Source organism: Rhea pennata, chromosome 7, assembly GCF_028389875.1.
Source record: "Rhea pennata isolate bPtePen1 chromosome 7, bPtePen1.pri, whole genome shotgun sequence".
In the NCBI taxonomy this organism is placed as follows: Eukaryota; Metazoa; Chordata; class Aves; order Rheiformes; family Rheidae; genus Rhea; species Rhea pennata.
Window position 1 is genome coordinate 5494012 of NC_084669.1, and position 12604 is coordinate 5506615.

At 43.9% G+C, this 12604-nt stretch overlaps 1 protein-coding gene across 1 annotated transcript in view; it reads left to right on the plus strand.

Moving 5' to 3' along the window:
• The first annotated feature begins 5401 nt into the window (after nucleotides 1–5401).
• Nucleotides 5402–12604, plus strand: part of FGFR2 (fibroblast growth factor receptor 2) — an 85436-nt gene continuing 78233 nt past the window's right edge. Inside the window, exons 1-2 of the mRNA XM_062580781.1 lie at nucleotides 5402–5456; nucleotides 9916–10172. Coding sequence (XP_062436765.1) covers nucleotides 9998–10172 — 175 coding nt within the window. The 5' untranslated portion in view covers nucleotides 5402–5456; nucleotides 9916–9997. The remainder of the gene's footprint in view (nucleotides 5457–9915; nucleotides 10173–12604) is intronic.

The following is a 12604-nucleotide window of genomic DNA, read 5'->3' on the forward strand; positions in this document are numbered from 1 at the left end:
AACAAAAAATGCCTGGGTCAACAAGCCAAATATCTCCAAGAGATACATCTGTAATGGAAAGAAAAACTGTCTTTGCAGCCTTTGTCTTCTCATTTTTATAAGCCTGTTTCTGTCTTGCTGTGCCCTCATGGAAAAGGTTTTATTTATATGGTTTCTCTAAGGCCTTTTTTGAGAGGAGTCACTGTTGTAATCTTCAATGGATGCTACCTTCCACTGTTTTGGAAAAGATGATACCATCACCAGGTAATTGTGTGCTCTTCAGGGGAGCACAGGTTAGAGTGCTGGATACATATAGCAGTGGGCTCATCTCTTGGCTCAGGCAAATTTTAACATTTTCTTTCTTTACAAACTGTATATTCTACTATAGGGAAATTGAGGCAGGTATCCTGAACATTGTAAAACATTATCATAATCTCTGCACAGTTCTTTCCCAAGAATATGCTTCAGGGGCCTGGAGAAAAGAAAGCATAGCAGAGCAGTCCAGTCAGACCAGATGAATGTTAAGAGTTCAGAGGTCCAGTACTTGAGGCTGAAATACGGTGCCTTAATGAGTTTTGAGCCAGAGACAGTCTGCCAGTACAGGATAGCGTGTGACAATTCCTTTATGAGTGAATACATAATAAATTGAGGATTTTCTTTTATTTTGATTAATTAGTATTCAATATTTGCATTATGGAAGTGCCTGAAGGTTCCAGATGTGATTAGTGTTTTATTGTTCTAAGCAGTGTATGAAACCATGGTTAGAGATGAGGAGCTTACCATCTAAACAGATGAAATGGATAAAGGGTGGGAGACAGGAAGTAGCTATTATTCTCATTTCATAGCTGGAGACTTTGGACACAGACAGATTAAGTGACTTTCCCCAGACTATATAGGAAAGCTGATGTGCAATGGTAGACAGCATTAAATGTCCAGCATCCCAGCTTAATACCCTAATCATAACACATCACATTTCCTGTTTAAATGTATCTTGCAACAATCTAATAATAACAACAAAGCATTTTTGAATTTTTTCCTTAAGACATAAAACATGCAAGGAGTGCCCAGAAAGGTTACACGGGTGTTGGGTGTAACTATCTGAACAGAATGATGATCCTCAAATGCCATTACAAAACATTGCTACCTTAGTAGCAAAGATGATCTGTCTTCGTTCCAGCTGCTTTGCAGTACTGGCTAAAGTAATTTCTCTCAGAAGATGCTGCTGTGGCATAACAGACAGGGAGATCAAAATCTGATAGGCCAAAGGAATGAATTTAGCACAATCTGTAGTTTAACAAGAAAGTTTTATTATTGATAAATACTCAGTAATACTACCCCTTGCAGGTTGGAAACTGTCCCCCCTGGTTCCTAATATATATTTTGGTGTAGAAGAACTTGATAGCCAGCCTGTTCCAGACTTATGGACAATTACTGAATCTACTGGCATTAAAATAATTTCTTACCATAATCTTTCAATTCAGCAGCATCTTGAAATGGTATGTAATGAAGGATACTGAATTGAGTCTCACAATAGTCCTTTTTTATGCAACGAAGGGTTAATATTAATTTGTGTGAAGTCTTTCCACCAAGCAACTGACACACAAATATATAGAACAACTTTGTTTATCATTTAAAAGAAAAAGATGAAAACTATTCAGACTGGATTTTCAGAAGTGGGTTTCTATGATAAGTTTCCTAGGTCTGTATTATTCTAGCACCTTAAAAAAAGTTCAGCGTTGCCAAGAAAGGGAGCCATAAATACTTTGGAAACCAGGTAAATATTTTAGCTGCCAGAGTTTGGGTTTGGGCACTTAGTTTTAAAAGAACTTAAAAAGAAAATCTTGGACGAGTATTTAATCACACACAGCATGGTCAAGCAAAAATTATGGACAAGACAGCTTGAATAATAGGGGGGAGATGTTGCTTCCCATCGTCCTCCATGGAGAAGCTAAAGCCTCAGTGATGTGCACGGCCAAATTAGAACCTAGAGGATTTTTCCTCATCGCTCATAAAAGCTTTAGTGCATGGATTTTCTCTTTATTTTTCTTCCATATTATATTCCCATTTTCATCAGATAGAAATGTGACATGCTAGCAAATTCAGCACTGGTACTAGGAGAATTTGCTACCAGCAGGTACCGTATGGCCTGTCCCTCTCATACCTTGCCATCTGTATGCAATATGGCAGGAACTGTGGCTTATTCCTCACTGGAATTCCCATGGAGGAACAGGTTTCCATGGGACCTTGACTACATTAATATCTCCAGGATTTAAGAAAAGGTCAGAGAATCTATGAGGATCAGAACTGAGGGTTTCTCAGAAACTCTGTGTTTCATTTGTTTCTAAGGTGACATTTTCCACATCATCCACGGGAATTAGTTGCCCATCTCACCTTTTCTCTCAGTGGATGCAAGCCCTTTTTCCTTCTGCTTTGTTAAACTTAAACTTTCATCTCCAAAAGTGCTTGAGCTGGGCTCCTGTGGATCGAGCTCAGGAGCAGTCTGAAGTCAGGCACATTTTCATCTTGCTCTGTCAGGAAGAAGAGATGCCAGGTGGAAATGGGTTATGTCTTCACTCTCGCAGACAGAGCCCTGTCGGCATCAGAGATTTTACTGAGCCCAGCTGTGCTTTCCCTGCAGCTGGAGCCACCTCCTTTGTACCATGCCCCACGTTGAACATTAACTGTATGCCTGCCTGTGTGTGGAAGAGGGAACCAGGAGTCCAGCTGACAGCAGTGACAAAGAGCTGGGAATACTGAAAGATTCAATTTAACTTTCCTTCTCCTCCCCCACTTCCATATGCTAGTGGACAGCAGTGTTCGTGCTTTTGAAAGTTGCGGTGCAAAGGAGCATTGGTATCCTCATTTTCCTTCCTCCCTATTGATGTATCATTGCCAGGATGAAAAAGGACGTCTCAAGAGCTTTTGAAAAAATGGGTGACTACTCAAGACATTTTATAAAGGAGGAAGAATGGGAGAGAAAATAGAGCTTGGTAGGGGGTAGAAGGATTCTGAATGTGGGCCTTGTCTGTCTTTTCTTCTGCTTGAAACCTGGAGCTGTTGTTCCTATTTCAGTTCAAACTGTCACCTTTAGTTCGTGATGGCTTTACTGCCCTTGCTTCTGAACCTCAACAGATTGGGGCTTATTTACCTATTCACACTCCACTGTGGAACCTCATTAATAGGCTTATTAGCCACACCATTCACGTGCAGGAGGGCTCACAAAAAAGATTCCAGCCACTTTGAGAGGAGGAGGAAAAACTGTAAAGAGATTATGCTCTCATTCAGCAGCCTAACTGCTATGAAAGGCTCCCTGGGCCCACTGAGATCTCTTGAAGCCTAAATATGATGACAGAATTGATCCTCTCCCCACCCCCTTTAATTCCAAACATGCTTCTGCTTTTCTCAGATTGAGGGGTTTGGCTGTTGTGGGTCACTTTTAAGAGAATGTGGCTCATTTAAGAGAATAGGGCACTATTGATAAGACTGCTATCTTTTCATTCCTCAGAAGAATAATTTCTGACAAGTGCTTCCAGACATTGGAAATAGGTGAACTGATCTGTCATTTTTAGTGGAATGCTTCCTTTTCTTTCAGAGTATGCAAAGATATCGATGAATGAGGCAAGGTATTGCAGCTTCCTGTGTTAGACAATAATTTATGTGAGAATGCATTAATAGCGTTTTCAATGGGCATGCTTGGACCTGGGAAAATTGGATCTTGACTGTGACATCTCAGCTTCTCAATTAGAACATTCAAATGTCTATGGCTTTAGGAACCTAAGAAAAAAAGAAAATTGTGTTTCTAATCAATTACAAATTTGTTTGTTGTCCCTCACAAAGCTTGCATTACTGCTAGTGATGATGGGAAAGCACTTTCTGGGAGGTACATACATACTCTACAGAAAACTTGTTTTCAGGTCTTTTGGTGTCTGGAAGTATGTACAGAGTTACACTGTGCAGTGAAGTCATAGTCCTTGAAAATCCCGTCTGTCAATATTGCACAAAATAAAAATGTACCGTAGAGCTATGCTTAAATAAATTGATCAGCACTGATTTGATTTGAGGCATCCACCACTTACTGATTTTGTTGTCAAGCTGATTTTACAAAGCAAGCATTACATGGACTCTGTATTGGCAACCTTTTAGTTAATGGTATTAAAGTAACTTATACTGCATTTTAAATGGTAATATTATGCATTGTTTTAAATTGTGTGTCCAGGAGAATAATGTTTTCTGAACTATTTGACAACTTTCCCTCTTTGGGCACCACATACGCAATTATTAAAGGCGTTCTGTCGCAATAATCCAAAACTGGCATTGCACTAAAAAGACTCCTAAGAGGATGGTGATTTTTTGGGCGCGCGTTATCCCTTTATCCTCGCAAACTGGAACAGGCTTCCAATCAGCCAGCCACGGCCCTCGGTCCTCAAAACTGCAGGCAAGGTTTTGGGGGAAAGCTGTGCGGGCCGGCGGCCAGGCCCCGACCCCGCGGTCCCGTGGGGACGGCCGGCCCCGCTCCCCAGCTTTCCTCTCCAGCCAGGCAGAAAACTAAACGCAGTAAGGGAGGTGCCGCGGGGCGGGATCCCCCCACGCGCCGCCAGCCCCGGGCGGGATGTGCTTCCCCGGGGCACGGCCGGCTCCTCTCCGTAACGCTGCTCCGCAGCGAGCCCCCGGCGGAGGCGGACACCTCGCCGCTTCGCTTCTGCTGAAGGACGCCCCTTTCCCTGCCGGGGAAGCCGCCCCGACCCCCGGGGCGGGATCGCGGCCGCTGGCCCCGCGGCCGGCGGCGGGACGGCCCCGGGGGCGCACGGCACCGCGCCGCGCCGCGCCGCGCGGGCGGCAGCGGGGGAAGGGGCTCCGCGCCGCGGCCGCCGCGATTGGCAGAGCCCAGCAGCGCCGTCCAGGAAACGGCTCGGGTTGCAGCGGGGGGAGTGACCAGGGGAGGGAGGAAGGGAGCCGGAGGAGTGTGCGGAGAGAGAGAGAGGGAGGGAAAAAAAAAAAAAAAAAAAAAAAAAAAAAAAAAAAAGAGGGGGTTGTCGGCTTGACAAAGCTGCGGCGATTACGGGAGGGAGCCTGGATGGAGCGGACCGGGACCCGCGGCGCTCTGCTCGGCGATGCCCGGGGGGAAGTGGCCGCTGGCGCTGGGCACGGCCGCGTCGCCCCTCTGAGGCGGTAGCCTGCTGCAGCGCAGCCAGGGCACGAGCAGTCGGGCCGGTTTCTGCCTCGCCTCCCGGCCGCGGCTCCTGCCTCCCCGCGCAGCCGTGCGCCGAGCCGCGTCCCGCCGCGCCCGCGCCCCGCGGGGGATGCGCCCCGCTGCGCCGCTGCGGGCTTGCCAGCCGGCCCCGCCGGGGCTGCCTGCGGAGTGACCCGCGGCCGCGCAGGAGTTTCTGCCCGTCCCGCGGAGCCGCTGCTCGGCGCTTCGCCTCCGCCCGCCTGTTGCGGCGGGAGCGCACCCTCTCCGCGGAGCTTCTTCGCTGCAGGTAATGGCACCCGGCTGGGTCCGCGGCAGCGGCGGGCGGGCGTGGGCGGCGGGGGGCACCCCCGCGGGGGGTGGCGGAGCGCGGCGGCGCCGGCCGCGGAGCCGCGAGGGGCCCCGCACCTGGTGCGCGGCGGCGGCAGCGGCGCGGCGCGGCCCGGCCGGGCGCTGCCCGCGGAGCGGCGCGGCGCTGCCCGGCGGCTGCGGCCGCAGCCTGCGGCGGTGCGGAGCGGGGACCTGGCGGGGCCCCGCCGTGCTCGTGTGCCACTCGGCTCGGGGTGGGGGAGCCTGGCGGAAAACGCAGCCCGTTTGGTGCGTGCGCGCCCTCCCCTCCGCAGCCGTTTGATGCGCGGAAACCTCTGGGGAGGGTTTCCAGCGGTGACAGCAGGAGGGCCGTCGGCACAGCTGGCGGGCTTTTTATTAGAAAGGAGGCTTAACGTCTGCTCCCCCGCCGGTTAGGTGCTCGCAGGGCCGCCGGTGCGGGGCACCCGCGCAGCCCCGCTCCCAGCTCGTCCCCGCGGGCTCCGCAGAGCCCGGCCGCCAGCGCCTCGACGGGCCGCCCGGAGCCCGGCGCAAAGGCGGGGAGAAAGTGCCGAGAAGCGGGAGGTCCTCGCCCGCCGTGCCCCGCCGCGACGCTCGGGGTAAGGGGCAGGCGGTACGTAACTGCCCCCGCCTGAGATGAGGGGGGGGGGGAAAGAGATTCTAAATGAAATATATATTTAAATGCAAAACTGCCCGTTCAAACAGTGATCCATTATGTGTTTGGTGTGAAACGCTATCAACATTTAAAACTTCATTGTCTCCTTTGTACGAAATCCCTGTAAATCTTCCACTAGCCTTTACTCATTTTCATCTGAAAAGCCTGTTTGCGCTGAATAGACAGCAATCAGCAGCCTCTGGACTTCTCTCTCTCTCTGGAATGTCAATTAAAATGCAGATTTTTTTTTCTGATCTCTTAGTGGCAAAAGACTTGAGAAAAACAGGATAGTCCTGGAAAGCAAATGAAAGAAGTTTGAACAATGAGAAAGTACTGAAGCCGCCAGCCGGTTCCCATTAGTCCTTCAGAATTAGTGTTTAATAGCTGTGATGCTCAAATCTACTTGGAGATTGAACTGTGATGAAGAGTCTTGTTAATCCGTATGTGTATATGTATATATATGTAGATTAGGTATACACGCACACAGACACAGAGGCTTGTATATTTATGTTTTTCATATATATGATTATATAAATACATAATAGCTAGTTTTAAAGCTTCATATACCTGGATTTTTCTGATAAAGCAACTAGTTCAGGTACTAGAAGTAACAGTGAACTATTGTTGTTAGGGCATTTGGGTTTTCTTTGAGGAGGGAAGATCCATATTTCATTCAGATTTTGCTATTCCCTGCCTAGCAGAGAAAGATGCTAAAGGGTTATACAGTGAGTATAACCCTTTATTGACGTATTGATTTGCTTAACATACTCTACAAATTGTACTCTCCTGGGGAGTGATAAACATCTTATAAACAACAATGGAAGTAGATTAAAAAGAACACGGAGCATTGAATTTAATTAATGCCACTGCTGAACAAGTACTACTTGTTTGTGTGTGCGTGTGTTTAAACTGAAGTACAGCTTTCAGGAATTTGGTTGGGCTCCCAAACCAGTCTGCTTTCCCATGCTTGTCAGTTTGGCAAAGAAATTTGGGCAGGTATGTGACGAGGTGAAAATTGACTTGATGAGCGAGTGGCAAGGAGAGCCATCAATCATTGGAGGCTGACAACTCCTCCCCAAAGTGTAGGCTGAGAAGAGAGACAGAGTTCCCTTTCAAGGGGAAAAATAAACACTACGTGTGGCTTTCACTGAGTCTGAGACTCCAGGAGGGATTATGGTATTGTAGTCAGGAAGCCAGAATTGTGGAGGCCAAAAAGCATGCTGGGGCTGTGTTCCAAACATTGAGATAGAGGTACATAATTATCCAGTGCAGGAGGTCTTTCCAGAGAATCGTCCCCCAGCAACTGTGGCGATTAAACTATGAAAAGAATTTGATTTTGTTGCTTTTTCATTGGACTCTGCTTTTTTGGGGAAAGGGCAATCCTTGAATGATGGTCACTATCATGGTTGTAAAAGGTGTTTTGGTTCCAGAGCTCTGATTTTTGCCTTGCTACACCTTTGCAAGACGCTTTTTTTTGGAATTTTCTGTTGTCCTGTGGATGAAGACTCATTTTGTTCTGCTGGCAAATGTTCAGGTGCAGAAACCGTCAAAAATCTTCAGGTGAGAAGGTACATTGGCAAGTAGCCTTGTGCTACAGTTCAGGACTTAGGATGCTACGTGCATGCTATGAACGGCTTTTAGTATAGCCTAATAGTCGTAAGCAGCTGAACTGTGAATAGAATTGATGCTGTTTAAAAAAGTCCGGAATATATATTAGCATTAGAGTATGTTTTCTTTTTTGCAAAATTATGATTAAATTTTGCATGTATATACCTAGCCTTTAATCAAGTTTCACAGGATGATTTGTGGAAATTGAATGAGCGTTACATTCAGCCTGTTAATTGAGGTTTTTACTCACTTTGCAGCTGGATAAACCGAGCTACAGCACTGTGGCTGTCAGACAGTGAGTCAGAGGGTTGATCTGGGTGATAGTGTCCAGGAGGGCTTGCTCCAGTCCTTCACCAAACACAAACACCAAACACAGTCACGGAGATAAAGCTCACATCAATTCTACACCTGCTCTGCACTTATTTAAAGAAGCGTTCACAGAGCTCTTCGCAAATGTTTATGCAGTGGTCTGGTGGTGTTTTTACTGAAGATTTAATAGTGATTGCTAGCTTGGGTTCTAAAAGAGGCCAGAGCATTGAGCTGATACTAGTTGAGGTGAAAAAATCCTAACTTGAAATGTCATGGCTTCACTAGAAATACCATGTGTTAATGATTTTTCCTCAACTGCCTTATTTATGTCTTCTAAAATCCATTTCTACTGACTTCAGAAGTTACTATATGTGGTATCCAAGATGAAAGATACCTCAGCAGCATTTCTGCCCTTAATACTATGAAGCTGGTTTGTATGTACCAGGTCTTAGCTAAAGGCTAATAAAATTTGAATACACTTCTTAGTGTATTTATAAAGGGAGAGAATAATTTGTCCATGTTTCTGAGTACAGCATATTGAGGTTCTGCACGTTCAGATGACAGGGATTTCTGAGAAGTTTGCCTTTATCCCTGCACTTCCCCTTTCCCCCTTTTCAAGGGTGAAGGCGGGAGGGAAAAAGATTTTATGCTACCTTTTTTTTTTTCTTCAAGATGGGTGCCCTCGAAACTTCAGTTAGCTTTCATCATGTCTAAGATTAATTGGCCAGATTAGAACAATTGATGCAGTTACTGGATTTATCCACTTGTTGAGGTATACTCACTTTTATTTTTGGAGAGGAAAATAAGGTGCACTTTTCTGGTTGAGCTGTGAAGTCACCCTTTGAGGATGCTCTTCAGACCCACACCTGGCATCTTGGTGTGGTGGTAGCTGGGTCTGACACTGAAGGCAGTGTCAGGTAGTTTGGTGCTGTTTTTCTCCTCTTTCTTCCATCAGCACATGGCTGATTTACCACACAGTCATCTGCATCTTAAATGATTTGTTTTACAGTGAATGAAGTAGGCATTTTCCCCTCATTTGTAAAATACATATAAGTAAGCTTCCCCAAGCGAGAATGAGCAGAAATACGTCTGCGCAGGTGAGCGTGTTTTGCAGTTTAGCATTATAGGAATAGAAAGTGATGCTGGGGAGATCTCCCATGAAAAAGCAATCTATATCAAACTTTATACAGATTTTAATTGCTTGCAGTCGTGTTTAATTAAGAATTACCTCTTCAAAGACTAGCTCCTTTTACCTGTACTGAACTCTAAGAGAATCAAATGGACACTGAACTAAGGTAGAAGGAGGGAAGCATACAGAACAGTTAGAATTCCCGAAGAGATATAAAGTTTTCCAGATTATCTAAGTCCAGAGAGTATTTTTCAGCTGTTTTCCTTGTAGAAAATTACTGAATTACTGAAAATTCATCTGTCTGAAGAACTGTCTAGGTAAAAGACTGAAAAATAGGGCAAACTAAACATTCAAACAGTAACAAGAATATAATTTCTATAATTGTGGTAATTTTATAGTATTAAAGGTTATGTGCCTGCACATGTGTGTACTTTTATTTTTTTAAAGCTGTATATTTTCCTGTCATTAAAATACCTCTCTAAATATGTGCTGAGAAGTGATTTTTTGAAAACAAGGAGGACTTGGTTACGCCTCAGGTGATGATGGAAACTGCTAACAGAAAATGAAAAGTCACTCACTTTTCACGTGTTCTTGAAACTGGAAAACTGCTTTTCCCATCCTCCTCCTCCCCCTCTCAGCCCTGTCGGGGCTTTGTGAAATTTTTCAGTTTGCATTTAAAATGGTTGCACTGACGCTGCTAAATCTCTCTCTCCCCCACAGCAGCAGACGACATTCCAAGAGAGGAGGTATTATCGTGGCCAAAGGCACTGCTTTCTGTCCATGCTTCTGTAGAGGTGTTCAGATGGGATTAAAGTCCACATGGAGATATGGAAATGGACCAGGAATTTACACTAAAAAGATGGTCAGCTGGGATTTGAGTTGCCTTATATGCCTGGTGGTGGTCACCATGGCTGGACTTTCCCTGGCTCGACCCTCCTTTAATTTAGTTGTTGAAGATGCCACGTTGGAACCTGAAGGTAAATTATTCTAGAATGCTTAATTCTGCAATACAAGTTAATTTTAAATGCCTGAATATCTGGAATAGAATCCAGTCTCTTTATGTGCTTTGGTAAATACCAGGCAAGCAACCAATTAGCCCTCAATAATTGCATGGTTTCCAGCTTTTACTGTTTACACATTGACTGTGTTCAATGCAAGCATACATATATTTAACTATATGCAAGCAAGTGGTGTCAGTGATTTCACTGAGATTGTCATCACTTCATATAATCTCAATGTATATATAAAAGTTTCCAAGAATGAGTCGTTAAGAAAACCAGTGCGTTGTGCTTGCATACCTGTTGCATATTGACATCTCCAGAAATGAAAATGTTTGTGTAGCTATATGCCTTTGTGATTCTAACTACCTGAAGAGTTAAGAGGAAAAGAAAAATCCCGATAATTTTTTCACTGTATGTCCTACGTGTTTAATTTTGCAGGGTACTCTCCTAAGAGAATAAAAGCAAGTGTCTCAGTTTTATTGATGTTTGTAGTGAGTTACTATAAAGTTCCCTGTTGTTGTTCATGTCCAAAAACAATCAGTGCACGACTGCAAATTGCAGAAGTGTGAAATTTTTGTATCTGTGCAGCGTGGATAGCAATTTATTACTGTGAAAGCAAAGACTAGTTGAAACATTCATGTTGAAAGAGATATTTCAACAAAACCTCCTATTTTGAACCTGTATCTGGTGGTATGTTTTTGTAGGTATATCCTTTACCCAAACTTTTCAAAGTGCTTTCCTTCGGTAAAGAGTTAAAAAAAACTCTGCTCTTTTATTGGCTGTGTTGGCTGTATTTAAGAGTGATTTTACTATTTTGTGGAGTACCCTTCCTGCTCTGTGAACGCATTGCGGGGGAAGTGAGGCTTCCTTCATAAGGCTGTTTTTGGCTGTTCAGTGGAGTGGTTGCATTTCTAATAACTCAACTATCAAAACAATATAATAATCTATAGGTCATTTATGATCCAGCAAGCTTTCTGGAGACAATTTGATTTTTACGCATTTTACTATTCATGTACAGGGACACAGCTTTGTTTTTACTTAACAAATTTTCATGTAAAACTGGTTTGTTTCTACCCATTGCCTCAAAAAATAGATGTCACCAGCTAGCACAGTTTAGAATCCATTCCTAATACATTTTTATTCATGACAGAGCTTGAATTATTTAGAAGTGATGAGCCATCCTCTCTAGCAAGCATTCCTGAAAAAGTCTAACAAAGTATAGTAATATTGTCATCTTTCATTGACAGAGATTGTTGATAGCAAAACTTTTTTTTTGGGGGGGGGAGGGGAGGTAACATGAGAATCAAAAAAGCCCAACTCTCATCACCACTTACTGTTTTATTTATTAATTGTACATCTGGTGCCTTTTTGGCTTTTCAGAAGAACGACAAAATCATGAATAATTCTGGTTTCAGATTAGCTGTTTGCAGTGAGGTCCCCTAGTTTTAGGGTTAAATCAGAAAGAATGTGATTGCATGATTGGTGAAGTATTTTACAGGGACAAGAGTAACATTTTCTGCTTGTGCTTGGTGATTTTTCAGCTTTTCACCTTTATTTTAAACAGCACAGTTTAAAAATACGCTTTTCCCAGACTGAATATCCAGTGGGTAGAATCTGGGTTTTATCAAAGTGTAAATTGTTAAAAGGGATGTGAAACTTCTTCCCTGGACAGGAATGTTACTTACATGGAACAATTTCAGATGTGCGAACCCTGAATCATTACCAGAAAGGAGGAAAAAAAGCTTCCAAGTTAATGGTATAATAAGAGCTTTTATGCTGTAGAATACAGGGAATTGTGTGGGATTTATATCTGAGATTTGGGAAATAAAACCTCCTTTATGTACTTCATTAAATCCCTTTTAAAAAATAACAATTTTTTACACAATCACCTTCTCTGGGTTTCATCAGTGCCACCCACGAGCTCTCTGGGCAGAAAACAAAACAAAAAACCTTTTGGAAAAGCTCTTCAAAGACAAAGCTGTTTTTTTTTAATTTTGCAAATGCCAAATATTTTTGAGCCACAGTTAATTTGGAGGGTAAGGTGCTACAACAATATAAACTGTCAGTAAGGCTACTGAGTCACCGTCAGTGGTGCTACAGCATTTTGGACCAGCTGAGAAGGTCGCCAGGGCTATGACCTTTTATGACATACTTTGATCTGCTCCTTATTTTTGATAAAACCTGTTTTGAGCCTGTATCTGTTGGTACATGCTTGTCTGTATGTCCTTTCCTAAACTTTGCAAAGTCTGGACATACCTTAAATTTTATCCATTTTGGTGTTAGATGCTTTGATTGTTACTATTTATTGTCGTAGTGACTCAGAATATGTAGAAAGCTGTATGTAACTTCAGCAGGAATTGAGATTGTAGCTTTTTGTTTATTTTGATTGTAACATCTAGTTGAAATGT